Source organism: Erythrolamprus reginae, chromosome 1, assembly GCF_031021105.1.
Source record: "Erythrolamprus reginae isolate rEryReg1 chromosome 1, rEryReg1.hap1, whole genome shotgun sequence".
Lineage (NCBI taxonomy): Eukaryota > Metazoa > Chordata > Lepidosauria > Squamata > Dipsadidae > Erythrolamprus > Erythrolamprus reginae.
Window position 1 is genome coordinate 151,938,153 of NC_091950.1, and position 19,492 is coordinate 151,957,644.

Genomic DNA, 19,492 nt, shown 5'->3' on the forward strand with positions numbered 1-19,492 from the left:
CGAGGACAAAGACTCTACCGGACAATAATTGCCACTCCTCCACCCCTTCCCTGGAGTCGCAGCTGATACAATACCTGAAACCTGTCAGGGCACATCTCTGAGATGGGAACACCCCCCTCATGGCCCAGCCATGTTTCAGGATGCCTTGAGGAATTCCACAAGACCTTTCACAAATACCACAAGACATTTATGCCAACAGTTTGACACTTTACTCTTAGTAATCCTTGAGGGTACATACAGAAAAATTCCTTTACAAACAGAGGTCTGGGTGCTGCTGGGTTCTGGGTATCTTACTCTATTATGACTTTTACAAAGATTCCTGTAACAGTTAGCATCTCTTCTTATGCCATTTCCCAAATCCATAGCCTGGGGGATTCAAAGCCTATTAGCCATAAGTTAAGCAAAGAAAGGCAGAACACTTTTAGCCCTAAGTTACTTCAGCTGATTGGTTACTTCGGCTGATCTTCCTGCTTGCAATCTCTTCATAAAAATTTGCTGGATCAAAATGATTAATGTTAAATAAAAATAATGGAAATAAATGGTGTTTGTAACAGTGAGCACAACTCTAACAAAATTCATCAGACTGTCTCGCTACTCTCTCACTATAGATATTTCCATTGCAATATAACTCTTTTAACAGACACTTCTCTAGGATCCCCACAAATCAAGATTAACTTGCAAGTTTTCATTACAGCCAGGATTGTTCTGATAATTAGCTGCACTACAAACCAAAAAGAAAAAAGAAAAAGCAACTTACAGGACACAGTGAATTTTGGCTTCTGAAGTCTTGTTGTAGAAGACAATGAGTGCTTCCTTCTGTTCTTGCTTCTGAAAAAGTTATTTGAAAAACCCATTGGTGATACCTGCAAACTCGGAGGGTTCGAAAGATTCACAACAACTTTTTGAAGTACCATTTTTAAATCCTATAATGCATATTTAACTCAATGCAAATTAATTACTACTCCGACCTATCCTCCTTTTGGTTTCCACTTTTAGGATTAAGAATGATGCTAGAAACTAGTCTCATTAAACCAAGAACCAAAAGGAAGTGTTTTCAGAAATGTATAAACCCTTATTTTTTGCCCCCAAACTAGCAGTATTTGTTAAATTTGACAGCTGTTAAATTCTGAAAACACTTGGCGTTTGTTTGTTTGTTCTATTTGTATGCCACCCCATCGCCGAAGGATTCTGGGCGGCTTTTATTTCTTTATTTGTTAAATTTATATGCTGCCCATCTCACTAGCAAAGAGACCATGGGAAATTAATTCCTTAGTCACTAGGAATGGGAAGTTACCATAATGTGAAACAGTGTTCAGTTTGGAAGTCCTTTAGTAATTTCCTTTCTTCCCTTTGGCTAATATAACCCATATATATAATGTATATAAAGTATATATCCCATAGCTAATGATACATGCATAATGTATCAAAATGTATGTAGTCTCTGAAACAAATTTATCAAGTTAGCATATTTCTACAGCCACAGTTCTATAATTTATCCCAGTTTCAACAAAACAAATATCAGTGGATTTCATCTATGTATTATTTATCAGTTTTGCAACTCAAAACATTTTAGAAATCATAAGGCTTTGATTAAAGCACCAAAGAAATCCTAGGAACATTAAATAACTCTAATAGGAAAAGAAGTCCTTCTTTGAGTATTTATGAAACTCGCTGATTTTCTTTTATTCTAAAGTAGTGATGACCAAGCACATGGAGTCTTGCAACATTTAGGTGCATTTAGGTGGAACATTTTTGATAAATTCACTTTTGAACCTAAAATGGACTCTGAGTTTTATTTTTCTTAAATCCTGACTGTAGCAGCTGACAGTTACAATAAAAAAAAACCCCATCTCTCTGGTAAAAAGACAAAACAGGCTAGGTAGCCAACTTCAAAAACCACTACAAAAATACATGCCACCAAATAAAGATTGAATGCCCCAACTATCATAGCAAACAAGAGGAAAACCTTTTGCGCACAAAATCTGTCTGGAACCCACACCACAAATCAGACATAAATGCATTAGAAAGTGTCCAGAGATACTTTACAAGAAGAGCCCTCTATGCCTCTATTCGCAACAGAATATCTTACGCAACCAGACTTGAAATCCTGGGCTTAGAAAGCTCAGAACTAGGTTGCCTTCGGCACCACCTAAGCATAGCTCATATCTGCTACAATGTCCTTCTTGTCAATGACTACTTCAGCTTCAACCATAACAATATACAAGCACACAACAGATATAAACTCAAAGTGAACCGTTTCAAACATAACTGTAGAAAATACGACTTTAGCAACAGAATGATTAATGTCTGGAACTCACTACCTGACACTGTGGTTTTGTCACCAAAGCCCCCAAAACGTTACCCTTATACTGTCCACTGTTAACCTCACACAATTCCTAAGAGGTCAGTAAGAGGTGTGCATAAGTGCACCAGCATGCCTACCGTGCCTGTCCTAATGTTCCCTCTTATCAGTACCCATCTTATAGATACAGATATAAATAATATACATGTTATATCTATATCTATTACCAGCGAAAAAAATAAAGAAAGAAATAAAATAAATAAAAATTAAAATATATATTTTTGACTTACGTTTTTAAAACCCTTTGTCATTTCTTTTGCAGCCGCTGTCAACTCGGCCTTTGTTCTTTTATTAATGCCTTCGGGAGTTACCACTACCATTTTGCGTCGCTTTGCAGGCAGCTGAGAAAGCACATCACATTTCAGGCGACGGATCATGATAGTTTCTTGTAACAGGAGCTTCAGTTCCCCAAGATTGGAAGATCCAGAATAATCCCATCCCCAGGGCCGCTGAAATTCATGCAGGACAGTAATGTGAGTTGCAATGCAAAAGTGAGAGCCTTTCCCACACCAGCACAATAAACATTTTAAAAGACCCACCTCAGCCTCATATGGACATTTCGCATTAAAAAATTATTATTAGAGTAGATTATGTAATTAGCAATATGATGTAAATTTAGAGAAAGATCAAAGTATATTTGTACTTATAATTGCTGTGAAGAATATCAGAAGCCACTTCTTTATACTTTTTTTATTCTTCCTCCATCTTTCTTTTCTTGTATTTTTTATTTTCTTCTTCTTCATATTAGTTTTAAAACTTCTAATAAAAATTATATCCACCTCTCCCCCTTTCTTTTTTGTAAGAACCTGAATTGTAAGGAGATACTCCTCTTGAAATTTTGGGCTTAGACAACTTAGAAATGTGCTGTCTTCAGTCCAACTTAAGCATAATACTGTACATGAAATTATCTGCTACAATGTCCTTCCTGTCAATGAATACTTCAGCTTCAACCACAACAATACATGAGCACATAATAGATGCAAACATGGTAAACCGCACCAAACTTGATTGGAGAAAATATGACTTCAGTGGCAGAGTTGTCAATGCCTAGAATACACTACCTGACTTTGTGGTTTCTTCTCCAAACTCCCCAAAACTTTACCCTTAAACCAGTGGTTATCAACCTGGGGGTCAGGACCCCTTTGGGGATCGAATGACCATTCCGCAGGGGTCACCTAAGACCATGGGAAAAGACAAAGTTGACAAATTTCCCATGGTGTTAGGAACTAAAGCTTCTATTCTGGCACCTTGGAACACATTTTTACAATTCAACCAGTCAGTTGTTTGCAGTGGGAGTGTCCCTCTGAACTTCCTGCCAATCAGTTTAAAGCTCTGTTGGAAAAATTGGCGCTAGACTTATGGTTGGGGGTCACCACAACATGAAGAACTGTATTAAGGGGTCGTGGCATTAGAAAGGTTGAGAACCACTGCCTTAGACTTCTACTGTCAACCTCACCCCATTCCTAAGAAGTCTTTAAGGGACGTACATATAAGCATACCAGCGTACCTACCATCCCTGCCCTAATGTTTCCTTTTATTAATATCCATTTCATATATTCTTAGTTATGTTTATACATATATCTGTTATCTAATACATGCTTGACAAAATAAATAAATAAATAAATAAATAAATAAATAAATAAATAAATCTCCAGTACTCATTTGTCTTTTATGGCATTCTAAAGATAGCAGTTTCTTTGTAGTCCTGTTAAGCTTGACAGTCAGCAAATTCTTCTGACTGCCAACTGCCAGCAGTTTGGCAGTTCGAATCTCACTGACTCATTATTGATTCAGCCATCCATCTTTCTGAGATTGGCAAAATGAGGAGCCAGATTGTTGGGGGCAATAAACTGATTCTGTCAACTGCTTAGATACGGCTGAAAAGCACTGTGAAATCGTATGTAAATCTAAATGCTGTTACTATTGCTGTCTTTTTAATATATATCTGAAGGTGAAAAGCATACCTAATATTCCTGTTTCCTTGCATCAATAATCCTGTGAGGTAAGCTGGACTGAGAGAATTACTGGCCCAAAGTCACCCAACTGGTTTTCATACATAAGGCAAGTCTAGAAATCTTAGTCTTCAGGTTTCTAGGCCAACACCTTCACCATTACACTAGCTGAACTAGTGAACTGAACCAGCTCTCTTCTTTCTTCTTTTAAAATATTTTTAATTGATTATTTAAAAAAAAAAAGTATGACAAACAAGACAGACAACATTCAACATATAAAGGAGCTACAATTGCTCCGCTAAGATAAGAAGTCTTCCTAATACAGAAAAAAACCCCTAATTCTAAGTTAGATTTATACAGAAAGGTAAACTTATCAATATCTCTAAATAATCAATAACTGCATTGAGATCTTAAACATGAAATGAAGTTACATCTATATAGTTATAATTGACATAATTAAAACCAATTAATGAATAAATTTATCCAACATGTATCTCTATGTAATATTCACTCTAATAATATACAGTGATCTCTCGGTTACCGCGGGGGTTACGTTCCAAGACCTCCCGCGCTAACCGATTTCCGCGTTATATTGGATGCGGAAGTAAAACCACCATCTGCGCATGTGCGCCATTTTTTTCATGGCCGCACATGCGCAGATGGTGGAGTTTGCGTGTGGGCGGCGGGGAAGACCAAGGGAAGATTCCTTCAGCCGCCCAACAGCTGATCTGCTCCGCAGCGCGGAAGCAGCGAGGAGCCGAAGATGGGGTAAAGGCAAAGGGGAAACCCCATCTTCGGCTCCTCGCTGCTGCCGCGCTGCGGAGCGGATCAGGTGTTGGGCGGCTGAAGGAACCTTCCCTTGGTCTTCCCGCTTGCCGCTTGCCAGTCCACACACGCCCCCCTGGATGAGCCGGCCACAGGGGCGAGGGGTGGGGATGAAGGGGCAGGACTTCCCAGGCGGAAGGCATGCTCGGCTCTGCCGCTCCAGCCTCTTTCGGCCGAGCCTCCCCGGCCAAGCAGCCAGGGAAGTCGAGCCAGGCGTGGCGGCGGCAGCGCTGCTTCTCCGGTCGCCCGGTCCTCTCCTGCCTCCTGCGCCGATGTTCCCCGCTGCGACGGAAGGCAGTCGCTTGGCTAGGGAGGCTCGGCCGAAAGGGGCTGGAGCGGCAGAGCCGAGCACGCCTTCCGCCCGGGAAGTCCTGCCCCTTCATCCCCACCCCTCGCCCCTGTGGTCGGCGGGGATGAAAGGGCAGGACTCCCTGGGTGGAAGGCGTGCTCGGCTCTGCCGCTCCAGCCGCTTTCGGCCGAGCCTCCCTAGCCAAGCGACTGCCTTCCGTCGCAGCGGGGAACATCGGCGCAGGAGGCAGGAGAGGACCGGGCGACCGGAGAAGCAGCGCTGCCGCCGCCACGCCTGGCTCGACTTCCCTGGCTGCTTGGCCGGGGAGGCTCGGCCGAAAGCGGCTGGAGCGGCAGAGCCGAGCATGCCTTCCACCCAGGGAGTCCTGCCCTTTCATCCCCGCCGACCACAGGGGCGAGGGGTGGGGATGAAGGGGCAGGACTTCCCGGGCGGAAGGCGTGCTCGGCTCTGCCGCTCCAGCCGCTTTCGGCCGAGCCTCCCCGGCCAAGCAGCCAGGGAAGTCGAGCCAGGCGTGGCGCTGGCTGTCAACTTTTCTTTTTAGCACTGGGGAGGCAAGTCAGCTCCTGCCCAGTTTTAAAAAGAAAAGTTGACAGCCAGCGATTGTTCCGCTGCCGCCAGCATGGCCTGGCTGGCAGCGGAAGATGTAACGGAGCCCACGGGGGATTCGCCTTCCTCCCACCCGCAGCCGAGACTGATTGTGGGCTCCTTCGCAACCTCGGAGAGCTTCCGGGGCATGAAAGCTCACGAAAACCAGGAAGCTCTCCGAGGTTGCGAAGGAGCCCACGATCAGTCGGCTGCCGGCGGGAGGAAAGCGAATGCCACGGGGCTGGGCTCGGCTCCCCCCTCGGCTCCCCCCCTTACCAGCCCCGCCGCGGAAGGCTCCATTCTGTTCCCTGCCGGCCCGATTGAGCGGCCGGCGGTCTCCATTCAGGGAACAGAATAAAAAAAAAATTATTTTTTAATATTTTATTTTTTTAAATAATATTTTTTGAAAAACCGCGTTGCAGCGTTTCGCGCTAATCGAGAACGCGCAAGTCGAGGGACCACTGTATCACAATATATTAAGCTAATTGATATTTTGTTTCCATATTTTCATAATCCTTAAAATTCTTTTTTTGCATTCCACCAATTATAAACTTCCTGTCAAATTTTATAAAATTCTGTTTCAGCTTGGTTATTTAACCGTCTCGTCATCATGTCTAATTCTGCACATTCCATAATTTTCTTAAAAACCTCTTCATCTTTTGGAATTTCCTTTTCTTTCCATTTTTGTGCAAAAGTGATCCTAGCTGCTACCAATATATGAATTATTAAATAATATATTTCTGATAATATATTTCTGATAATATATTCTCTGGTTTCTCTTCAGATCGTATAAATCTTTCGCCTTTTTTTAGCTCTCTTCTATGAATATATCTATGGATGTTGACAAAACATCTGGATCCCAATATCCTTAAAACAATATCTTTTACAACTGTGCTTGCAATGTAACGAAAAATTCAATAACAATATACCCGTCTTTTCAGAATTATCTTTTTGCTAATATAGGTAATATAACCACAAACATTTCCATGCCTGAAAAAAAGAGGGTTAAATCAAAGAATTCTGATGTTGCAGAAAACTAGGGAAGCAAATTAGCTGCACTGAGCACCCATAGCATGTTCTTAATTTTTGGTCCTATTTCAGAAAGATAAGAGGCACAGTTACAGTAGTTTCTTTCTCTACTCTGCTCATTCCATGCTGTGGGTTACACATAGACATAACCTATCAAAACACATCACATTACGTGTAAACAAGGCTGCTACATTTGATCAACAAATTTTTTTTTGCTTATTTGAACCTAATTGCTTATTTGAACCCTAAGACTATCATTAAGTGTTGTATCTAATGATTCTTGACAAATGTATATTTTCTTTTATGTACCCTGAGAGCATATGCACCAATGACAATTTTCCTTGTGTGTCCCATCACACTTGGCCAATAAAGAATTCTATTCTATTCTAACAATAACTAAGAAATCCTAGCTAATAATTCTGTGAAACATGCCTTATAGATCTATAAATTACATGTATTGTATTGGCAGTTCTGTGTTAGCAAAAACTTCAGAAGAAAAGGATTTAGGGGTAGTGATTTCTGACAGTCTCAAAATGGGTGAACAATGCAGTCAGGCGGTAGGGAAAGCAAGTAGGATGCTTGGCTGCATAGCTAGAGGTATAACAAGCAGGAAGAGGGAGATTATGATCCCGCTGTATAGAGTGCTGGTGAGACTATATTTGGAATACTGTGTTCAGTTCTGGAGACCTCATCTACAAAAAGATATTGACAAAATTGAACAGGTCCAAAGACGGGCTACAAGAATGGTGGAAGGCCTTAAGCATAAAACGTATCGGAAAAGACTTAATGAACATGATCGAAACATTTAAATATGTTAAAGCGTTAAATAAGGTCCAGGAGGGAAGTGTTTTTAATAGGAAAGTGAACACAAGAACAAGGGGACACAATCTGAGGTTAGTTGGGGGAAAGATCAAAAGCAACATGAGAAAATATTATTTTGCTGAAAGAGTAGTAGATCCTTGGAACAAACTTCCAGCAAACGTGGTAGATAAATCCACAATAACTGAATTTAAACATGCCTGGGATAAACATATATCCATTGTAAGATAAAATACAGAAAATAGTATAAGGGCAGACTAGATGGACCATGAGGTCTTTTTCTGCAGTCAGTCTTCTATGTTTCTATGTTTCTATAGGTAATTTACATGTCACAGTTAATTTTGGAATGAAACTTTTCTGATGGGGAAACAAATGAATCTTTATATGAATATGAATGGACAAAGAACTTTGGAAAATGCTATTAAAGAGTCATTCTGGATAAAAAGAAGTTTCTGGACAAAGAATTTAACATTAAAGTTCACAGACAATATGTACGACCATGGCAACAGAAGATCAGATTCTCCGAAGGCTTCTCAGCTTGTTTCATTTGCTGAAGAAGGACTAAATTTCATTTCCATTAAGGGCTTCGTTTTTTTTCTAAAGCAAGACAATTATAGGTACATGCATTCTACAGTCAGTTCGGGCAGTAAAAAGTGATTCTCTCTACAGAAAGGAATCTGCAAACCAAATTTGCTAAATCTATATACAGTAGAGCATGAAAAGCTCTCCAGCGTGAAACATTATTATTCCCAAATAACCTTTTTCCTGGCAGACATACAAGTATTCCTAGATTACCTGTTTAGCATCACAGTAGCGGACCCCAAAGTCATGGAACTTAGGGAAGTAGGTTGGCTGGACCATTGCAATCTGCGTGTACAGCTCTGCAGGACGTGACATGGCAGGGGTTCCTGATAATAAGATTACTCGTTTGGCAGCCTGCATGGAAATAAGGTCAAAAAAGTGAATTATATTAAGCAATGAGGAGGAGGAAAAACTTTCTTGGCCAGAAATGGTGGATTTTGCTGCCAACTTGCTTTAATCTCACCTCTACTGGCAATTTAACTGGTAGCCACAGGCAAGGCACTCTTACTCAGATATGGAAGCAATTTGTGCAAAACAAGTTTTAAGTCTCTTGACAGCATTGTACTTTGGATAGTCAAATAACATGCAAGTCAAAATAGACAGCAGTCAAAATAGAGTACCATACAACACCCCCCCCTCCCCGTTAGCTGATCCTTGATTACAGTTAAATAAAGGGAACCCCAATTGATCAGTGTTATTCTTAGTCCAGCCATTTCATGTAGGAGCTTCCCTTTGGAATGTTTCTGAGAAAAACATTTTGTTGTTATTAGAACAACAAAAGCATATCCAAGAAAATATAAATGGCCTTCCTGTTGTTTTTTTTTAAATATACTTTATTAATTTATTAAGAATGGGGAAGGGAATGGGAGTACAAAAAGAGATATAGGAGAGGCATGGGGCAAGCAATCTTTTTATACAGTAGCATATATATATTGTTCTATATTCATTTCAAACATTTATCTATAGATAGTTATTTTGTATTCAATATTCGTATTTACATAATCTTACATCTATAAAATATAGTAATTTAAGAATAACGTAGTGTTTTGCTATATGCATTGATAGATAGATATTGTAGTAGAGATTGTAGATGGGGTAAGAAAGGAAAGAAAAAGGGGGGGGGGTAGTACCTGCAAGCTAGCAGGAATATATATTGTGACAACTTAGTTTGGTTATGTTTATTAGTTTTGTGGGTAAAAGATATTTGTGAGTTATGATATTGGTATATTGTTAGTAATTATCGAGTGGATTGAACTCAGAGATTGTGTCAGTTTTCGTCAGAATTTCTGTTGTGTATATCTTTCTTTTGATTTATGTTGAGAAATTTTGATTGGTTTTTGTTTTATTGTTTTTAAAATTCCTCTGGTTTTTGAATATTGTTATTTCTGTGTATGAGTAGTCCTCACTTACTGACTGCATTGTTCAATAATCATTCAAAGTCACGGTGATGCTGGGAAATAAATTTACGTGATCTTCACATGCCTTAGTCGTGGGCTCACCATGACAGTCAGTTTGTGTTGTCCTATGCCTGAGCTGTTTTCTCTTCCCTCCCTCCCTTTGCAGAGTGAAGAGGAAGGGTTCACAAAAAAGTAAGCAGGCACACGGGGAGTACATCAACTGTTATAGTGTGCTCAAGTCACTGTATTTGTATTTGTATTTATTAAATTTGTATGCCGCCCCTCTCCGAAGACTCGGGGAGCTAACAACAATAAAAAAGACAATGTGAACAAATCTAATATTAAAAATAATCTAAAAACCCCCAATTTAAAGAAGCAATCATACATACAAGCATACCATGTATAAATTCTATAAGCCTAGGGGGAAGGGAAAATTTCAATTCCCCCATGCCTGACGACAGAGGTGGGTTTTAAGGAGCTTGCGAAAGGCAAGGAGGGTGGAGGCAACTCTGATATCTGGGGGGAGCTGGTTCCAGAGGGTCGGGGCCACCACAGAGAAGGCTCTTCTCCTGGGTCCCGCCAAATGACATTGTTTAGTCGACAGGAAGGCCAACTCTGTGGGACCTAACCGGTCGCTGGGATTCGTGCGGCAGAAGGCGGTCCCAGAGATATTCTGGTCCGATGCCATGAAGGGCTTTATAGGTCATAACCAACACTTTGAATTGTGACCGGAAATTGATCGGCAACCAATGCAGACTGTGGAGTGTTAGTGTAATATGGGCATACCTTGGGAAGCCCATGATTGCTCTCACAGCTGCATTCTGCAAGATCTGAAGTTTCCGAACACTGTAGCTGCTGCTGCATTGCTTTCTATGTGTAATCCCCACTATGAGTCCGTTTACTCTCTTATAATCCCTTCCTCTCCAATGAACGTAAATAGAATTATTAATTATCCCAGTGATAGGATAAACATTCCAAAGTGCTGGGGAGTAGAGAAAAGGAAAACGCAGCTATGGTCATCTGCTTAATCACAGAGCTGCTAGTCCCAGTGATGGTCACTATATAAAGGCTATCTCTCTCTATATAAAAACTGATCTATTTGTCCTAGAAAGGGGAAACAACATGGTGACCTTTTGGTATCTTGGTTTGTAACTTTCTCCTGTAACCAGGTTAATAATACACTGAAGTCCAAAGCACTTATAAGATTCCTCACTGCTTATCTCATTTATATTGAAATAAGGCAGCCGCTGCCAGCAGGTGATGGCAGATATTGCACTAAAAGAAGAACTCAGGGGAAATTTTAAGCTATGTAAATCGACAGCAAAAATTAGATATAGGAAATGGATAGAATCTTTGTTTTTGAACCTGTTTGGCCGTAATATTAGTGGTAAGAGATTGCATAAGTTCAAACATATCTTATTTTCACGTAACATATCCAACAACCTACAGTGAAAGGATTAAATGAAGAGCATATGAAGAATGTTTTAAAAAGTAAAAACTCCTGAAGGTGCAAAAGTGCCCTATTCCCGTGCAGTGATTTACTAGGTTTTTAAAAGATTTCCATAGCCTGTGGTTACTATGCTATTTGCTGTGCTTTGCACCATGGTGATTATTCAAATCCGTATTGTACTGGAGTTACAATTACAGCCATCTTCCATATGCCAGTCTCTCCTTCCTTAATCAGCTGCTTAGCATTAAAAGTCAAGGGTGTTCTAACTGATAGATCGTATAGTATAGAATTCTTCATTGGCCAAGTGTGATTGGACACACAAGGACTTTGTCTTTGGTGCATAATGATTTTAATACAGAAACTGTTCTTAAAAGAAAGACTAATTGGGAGTCTGGATCTGGTTTTTCACTCCTGTCATAAAAGAAAACAGATACAAAGCTACAGTGTTCACTTTGAAAGAAGCTCAAGGTTAGAATCCAGAATCTATTATTGAGTCCCATCATCATTATCACAAAGTATCCAAACTCAATCTGAAACTGAACGGATGCAAAAATAATAGGGACTTATATTGTAAGTCTTGAAATAAAAAAAATAAAATAGGATATAGATGTAGAGGAGATAAACTCTGAATCTAGATCAGTGGTGTTAAACTTGTGGCCCACGGGCTGGATGTGTGATGTGCTGGCTCTGCCCCGCCTTGGTTTAGCAAAGGGGGGAAAAGTCCCAATACATCACGTTATTTATTTATTTATTTATTTATTTATTTATTTATTTATTTATTTATTTATTTATTTATTTATTTATTTGATTTGTATGCAGACTCGGGGCGGCTAACAACAGCAATAAAACAGTATATAACAAAATCCAATACTAAAAACAGTTAAAAACCCATTATATAAAAACCAATCATACATACAGACATACCATGCATAAAATTGTAAAGGCCTAGGGGGAAGTGTATCACAGTTCCCCCATGCCTGGCGGCAGAGGTGGGTTTTAAGCAGCTTTCGAAAGGCAAGGAGGGTGGGGGCAATTCTAATCTCTGGGGGGAGGGCCGGGGCCGCCACAGAGAAGGCTCTTCCTCTGGGTCCCGCCAAGCGACATTGTTTGGTTGACAGGACCCGGAGAAGACCCACTCTGTGGGACCTAACTGGTCGCTGGGATTCGTGCAGCAGAAGGCGGTCCCTGAGATAATCTGGTCTGGTGCCATGAAGGGCTTTATAGGTCATAACCAACACTTTGAATTGTGACCGGAAACTGATCAGCAACCAATGCAGATTGCGGAGTGTTGGTGTAACATGGGCATATTTGGGAAAGCCCATGATTGCTCTCGCATCTGCATTCTGCACGATCTGAAGTTTCTGAAGTTTTCAAAGGTAGCCCCATGTAGAGAGCGTTACAGTAGTCGAGCATCGAGGTGATGAGGGCATGAGTGACTGTGAGCAGTGACTCCCGGTCCAAATAGGGTCGCAACTGGTGCACCAGGCGAACCTGGGCAAGCACCCCCCTCACCACAGGTGAAAGGTGTTTCTCTAATGTGAGCAAGTTTGACACTCTGATCTAGATGTTCTGGAAGCTACATAATTACTTTTGATAGCAACTGTTTTAGAGATGGAAAAGTAGATAGATAATCTATGCATGGCCTAGATGTGCACTTTAGAGCATTTGGGACATTGCCAGCCCCAAACTGTGCAAGCTGTATTTTCAATGATGAGAGTGCATTTATTTATTTTATACAATTTGGATCCTGTCCAATTCCAACTGTTTCTGATTCATATTCCAATTTGGGATATGAAACCAACTCAGGAGACTATATTATACATTTATAGCTTTCATATAGCTGCCTAAATCTTTAGCAAGGGAGCATCAATACTTCATCGTGGATGGTATATCTACCGTGGATACACCAAGAATATCTCTGCTCATAATTACTTTTGAAACTTATGGAATTTTAGACTTTGGGCCCATGTTTTATACATGGGCCTATTTGAAGTGTCTATATATCACTGCTCAAAAGCCCTTTCCTTAGCAAATTAAATTTAGAATGGATGCTAAAAAAAACCACCACTTTATCTTAAGAAGCTATCTATGTGATAGCTGAAGTTAAGTGATCTATGTAAAATATACTGGAGTTAAGATAAGCTTTTAATGCTACAATGGTGCCAATTTTCCTCTCCCCAATGCAATTTTCATATCTGCTCTTCAACAATTTCAATTTGAAACTTTAACCTTGCTTTTTAATCAAGTTTTGATTACATGTCATCATTTTCACATTAGTTTTGGTACTTACAAGGCCCATATTAAATAGTCCCGGAAGAAGAATTGGATGTTTTCATTTTGATTGGTGAATAATAACTTTGTGAATATTAACATATCAATATTGATAGAAAATAAAAGAGAAAAAGATCCTCTCACATCAGATTTAATTTCTGGACTACGTAGACACAACTATGCCATTTTCTTGACAGCTTTTCCTCCTGGGAAATTTAAAAAAAATTCAATCTAGGCTACAAGCTCTGAGTAATCTCCTATGCAAATAGTCAAATCCAATCCACCTCAGTTTCAAAATCCAGATAACATGGGCTGCTTTGTTAGTGACTAAGATAACCAATACTGATGGATCATTATTATTGATTGTGATTTTGCTTGAAAACACTGCTTGGTGACTGACTGTTTGCCCAGGAATTTTTCAGTATCTGAAACTGCTTTCCATATCTCAGAACTTGATAATTAAATCTTTTTTTCTTTTTCATCTAAATGAGATTTTTCAAAGTAAGCATATACAGTAGTATCTTGGTACTCATCTGGGATTCATTCCGGGATGTACAACGAATACTAAAAACGGGTACTGAGCAAACCACATGACTTACCACATGACCATTTATTTTGGCTGGAAAGAGTAACAAATCACCAGGCAGCTGACATCACCAAATTCTACCTTGTGCATCGAGTGCTGGGAGAAAGTTGAGTACTAGGACAAGATTTTTGCTTCAAAACCATTAAGTACTGAATTTGAAGCTGTCAAATACCAAGGTATGACAGCATATTGCTGTAAAACTCAATTGAAGAATGTTTTCAAGAACATTCTCAATTCACATTTAATGCTGAGTAGATTTAGAGAATTTTTGGAAATTTGAAAACTATCCAGAAATGTTTAGAATCCCCTAGAATTTTCTAGAACTTTCCGCAATCATTCACAAATTTCTAGTACTTTCAGCAGTATCCATGGAAGCATAAAAGAATAAGGTGCCTTAAATTGACAGTTTAATTAGTCGAATTTCTGAGCAAGAGAATAAATAATAGTAATATCTGATTTAGATGGCATAGAGAATTTGCTTGCAAACATTTTTATAGACCACAGTAATCCTAATCTTAGCCCTAATAATAACCCTAATTTCATTTTCATTTGCAGTGGAATTTTACCATGTATTTTACTGTGGTCCATAAAAAGTTCTGAATGCAAATTTTATCACTTCCCCTAACCCTAATGCTAATCCAAATCCTAGTGTCAGGCCGAAGCCATTTTAATTGGGATATTTGGCCTGCCACACTTTAGAGTATTTTAATGTGCATTCTTTACTGTGGGAACCTGGGAGGGAGAATTGCATGAGAGCTGTCTATATGTAACCAGAACAAAATATTTCTAGATAGTCAAGGTCATCCTTTGTTTTCGCACTCCTGCACCTGCACAGAAGGAGATGGGTGGATTCTTGCCAGATTGACAGTTGAAGATTGGTCAACGTGATGGACTTGGGGGTGTGGGAACAAGGGCTTGAACTTTCAGCTAGGTGGAGAAACCCTGAGGCCTTCAGATTCGGGTTTCTCCCAGATGTGCCAACATAGCTTTGCTAATAAATTGGAACTTTGAGAAATACTTTGCCTCAGACTCTGCTTTAGTTTTGGGTGCTGACTGGAACATTGACACCTAGTTTATTTTTTATTGGCAGTTAGATATTTTCTTTTTCACTCCCCTCTTTCTCTTCACCTTTACTATCTACCTTATACATTGTAGTTTCATTTTCATTGTCAATGGGACTTTCACAATAAAATTGGAAAATCCCAAGTATTAGGGTTAATACTTGGACTTAGTACTGACAATTGGCAACAGGGTTAGGTTCACGTAGGTTCCCAAAAGAAAGTGGGTAGTGACAGCTTTTCTTTTGGACTTATTTGGTGATCACTATAAAATGCTTGGCAAAATCATCTACCATTAGCAGTAGAAATTAAACAAGGCTGGGCTTTGGGTTAGGTTAGGGTTAGGATAAGATTTCCTCTAAACCAGGATGGAAAACTGGCATCTGGTTTGATTCCTGGATGTGCCCTACAGATAGGGAGGATGAGAGATTCTCAGATGGCTTTATCTGTAGGATATAGTAAAATGCATGGGAAAATCCCATTGACAGTGAAAATTAAATAGGAGTTAGGGCTAGAATTAGTGTTAAGGGCAGGGTTAGGTTTTCTTTTGTTTTTAATAGTTTTTTTATTATTTTTTCATAAAAAGACAAACAAATACAAACAAACAATGAACATAAAGTGGGGGTGTATTTCCCCCGCTTCTTATGAAAGTATAAATTCAAATATAGAAAAAGAATACATATGTATTAACTATTATAAAAAAAAGAAAAAATTAATAAATTTGAATTGAAGTTTACAAATCTTAATGTGGGTATTAAGGTTAGTATAACATAGTTACCAAAAAAGAAAGATACCTTTAATATAATCCTAATTACTATAATAAAATAGTATTAAACCTTCAATCTAAACAGTAAGACTAAATTCAACTATTATACTTCAAAAATCTTAATATATTGCTTATACTTATACATACATAGCTATATCATAATCATCAAAAAATCCTTTTAAACTAATATTACTATTATTATCATCTAAATAAAAACTAATACAAAATAAAGAGAAAGAAAAAACAACCACTAACGATATATCTTATTTTTTCTTATCTATCCATTTGTAAACGTTATTCCATGTTTCGTAAAATTTAGTATCCTCTTGATCGTTTAATCTTCTTGTCATCATATCCATTTCAGCGCAATCTAATATCTTAGCTATAACCTCTTCTTCCTTGGGGATTTCCTCCCCTTTCCAGTTTTGCGCATATATTATTCTAGCCGCAGTTAATATATGTATGATTAAATAAAAAATTTCTTTCTTATAGATCTGGGTTGTGACACCTAATAAATAAAATTCCGGGGTATTATCTATATCTTGTTTTATTATTTCTTTTAATATTTTTTCAATCATCTTCCAATATAGTTTTGCTTTGCTACATGTCCACCATTGATGATAGTAAGTTCCTATATCCTTCTTACATTTCCAACATATTGGGGATGTTTTGGGAAACATTTTTGCTATCCTATTTGGTGGGAGATGCCATCTATAGAACATTTTGATTTGGTTTTCTTTTAAAGAAACTGATTTAGTCATTTTCCAATTATTAATCCACACTTTCTCCCATGTGTCTATATCTATTTCCTTACCAATATTTCTACACCATCTTATCATAGTATCTTTTAAAGTCAACTCTATATTTTTATGAGCAATAAGTAGTTTATATATTTTCCCTATCATTTTTGTAGAGTTAGTGGTTATTAAGGTAGTTAAAGGATTCTTACTTTTATTAAAAATGTAAAGAATTTTATCCTTCTGATATCTAGATCGGATCTGGGCATAGTGCCACCAATCTATTATTATCCCTTCTTCTTGTAGTTCAATTCTAGATTTAAGCTTCATCTGATCATTTAATAGTTCTTTATATCTATGAGTCATTTTCTTGTCCTTTATAGACTTTGGATGCGTTATTGCTTCTAAGGGAGCTAACCAATCTGGGATGCTTAAGAAATGATTCTTCTTTATATCTTTCCATACTTCTAGTAAGTATTTCCTTAATGTATGCCTTTTAAAATATGAATGGTTTTTGTCCTTATCATACCATAAAAATGCGTGCCATCCAAGCATTAAATCATGTCCTTCTAATTCGAGTGTTCTTTTATTATCTAAGATTATCCAATCTCTAAGCCATGTTAGTGCAGCGGCCTGATAGTATAATTTCCAATTTGGAAGGCCAAATCCTCCTCTTTCTTTGATATCTTCTAAACGATTCATTTTTATCCTTGCTTTTTTACCTTGCCATATAAATTTTTTAACTAAGTTGGTTAAAGTTTTTAAAAAGATACCCCCTGGGTTTATTGGTATTGTCTGAAAAAGAAATAAAACCTTGGGTAAAATGTTCATCTTAATTGTTGCAATTCTTCCTAAGAAAGATATTTTCAAATTGTTCCAGGTTGCTAAGTCTTTTTTAATTTCTGCTAACAATTTCATATAATTATCATTTTTTAATGTTATTGTTTTCGCTGTTAAATTTATTCCTAAATATTTTACCTTTTTTACAGTCTTTATTCCAGAAATAGTTTCTAATTTAGTTTCTAGTGTTTTGTTCATATTTTTAGTCAAGTAATGTGTTTTGTTTTTGTTTATCTTTAAACCTGCTACGTTTCCATATTGTTCAATGGTTTGTAATAAAGTAGGAACTGTTGTAGTCGGTTCTTCAATTATAAACATTAGATCATCTGCAAAGGCCTGGAGTTTATAGATTTCATCTCCTACGGTTAAACCTTTTATTCTGGGGTCCGCTCTTATTTTAATTAATAAGGTTTCAAGGGTCATAATAAATAACAGTGGTGATATAGGACATCCTTGGCGAACTCCCTTATTTATGTCAAGTATTGGTAATTGACTGTTATTCAATATTATATTCGTTGTTTGTTTTGAATATATGGTATCTATTAGATTAACAAATTTTGGGCCAAATCTCATTTTATTTAATTGCATTTTTATAAATATCCAATTAACGTTGTCGAAGGCTTTTTGAGCATCCAAAAACATTAAAGATGCCATCTTATCTGGGTGTTGTTCATAGTACTCTAGTATATTTATTACAGTTCTAATATTATTTTTAATTTGTCTCCCTGGAAGAAACCCATTTTGGTCTTGGTGTATTATTCCATTTATAACTCCTTTGAGTCTCTCTGCATAAATGGCAATAAAGATCTTATAGTCTACATTTAATAGTGATATAGGCCTATAATTTTTGATTTTTTCTGGTTCTGTACCCTGTTTATGTATTAAGGTTGTCAGTGATTCTGACCAAGATTTAGGAATTTTTCCGTCAAGTCTACAGGAATTAAAAGTTTCTAACATATGGTTTCTTATTGTTTCATTATCTATCTTATACCATTCTGCAGGTATGGCATCTGGGCCTGTGGCCTTGTTGCTTTTCTGTTTTTTAATTGTTATTAGGAGTTCCTCCATTGTTATTGGTCCATCCATGGTAGCCTGTTGATCTTCTGTTATTTGTGGTAGGTTTGAAGCCTCTAAATAGTTAAAAACTTCATCTTCAATGACATGATCTTTAGCATATAATTCCTTATAAAAATTATACACAATGTCTGCCTTACCTTCTGTGTCATATTTTATTTTACCATCTTTATCTTCTAATTTTTGGATTAATTTTGATTGACTCTGTTTTCTAAGTTTATACGCTAGCCATCTGCAGGGTTAGGTTTTCTTGGAGTCAGGGATGAAAACTTACTTAAGGGTCACATTCATAGAATTAAGCTTTTCTTAGAGAACTTTTTTGAATGTGTTCCCGATGTCAGCTTTCGTCTCTTACTCCAAGGAAATCTAAACGTAACCTTAACTCTAGTTTTATTTTCACTGGCAGTAGGATTTCTCCACTGCCACATCTCCTTCAGACTCAGATTTCTTTTAACAGACCATGGTCTGTGGTTCTTCCTTCTGTCTGCCAAAGTCATTCTCATGGAGTATACCATCACATCATCTATCTAAAACCTTTCCCTTTCCTATGAAATGGATGTCCAAATGTCGCCTCTATGTTGGTTGAGGCAGGCAGGATTACCTTGGGTACCAATTTGTTGGGGGTCAAGGGAAAGGGAGGGTTTTGCCCTCTCTTTCTGCTCAAGATCCCCATGTATAATTGGTGGATCACTGTATGACACAGAATGCCGGACTTGATGGGCTTTGGCCCAATCAGATACCTCTGGCAAAAACATATGCTGTTTGTGTTAATCATAACATAAAAACCAAAGTGTAGATCTAATAGTGCTTGTCCACAAGAAATAACTTTTTGATTATAAAGCCCTTCAT

The 19,492-nt window shown here is 38.1% G+C and overlaps 1 protein-coding gene across 3 annotated transcripts in view; it reads right to left on the minus strand.

Moving 5' to 3' along the window:
• SMARCAL1 (SNF2 related chromatin remodeling annealing helicase 1) overlaps positions 1-19,492 on the minus strand; it is a 70,517-nt gene that overhangs the window by 12,219 nt on the left and 38,806 nt on the right. For all 3 annotated transcript variants that reach the window (XM_070729810.1, XM_070729801.1, XM_070729818.1), the window contains exons 11-13: positions 8,678-8,818; positions 2,593-2,811; positions 758-828 (exon numbers count right to left, since the gene is read on the minus strand). In XM_070729810.1, coding sequence (XP_070585911.1) covers positions 758-828; positions 2,593-2,811; positions 8,678-8,818 — 431 coding nt within the window. The remainder of the gene's footprint in view (positions 1-757; positions 829-2,592; positions 2,812-8,677; positions 8,819-19,492) is intronic.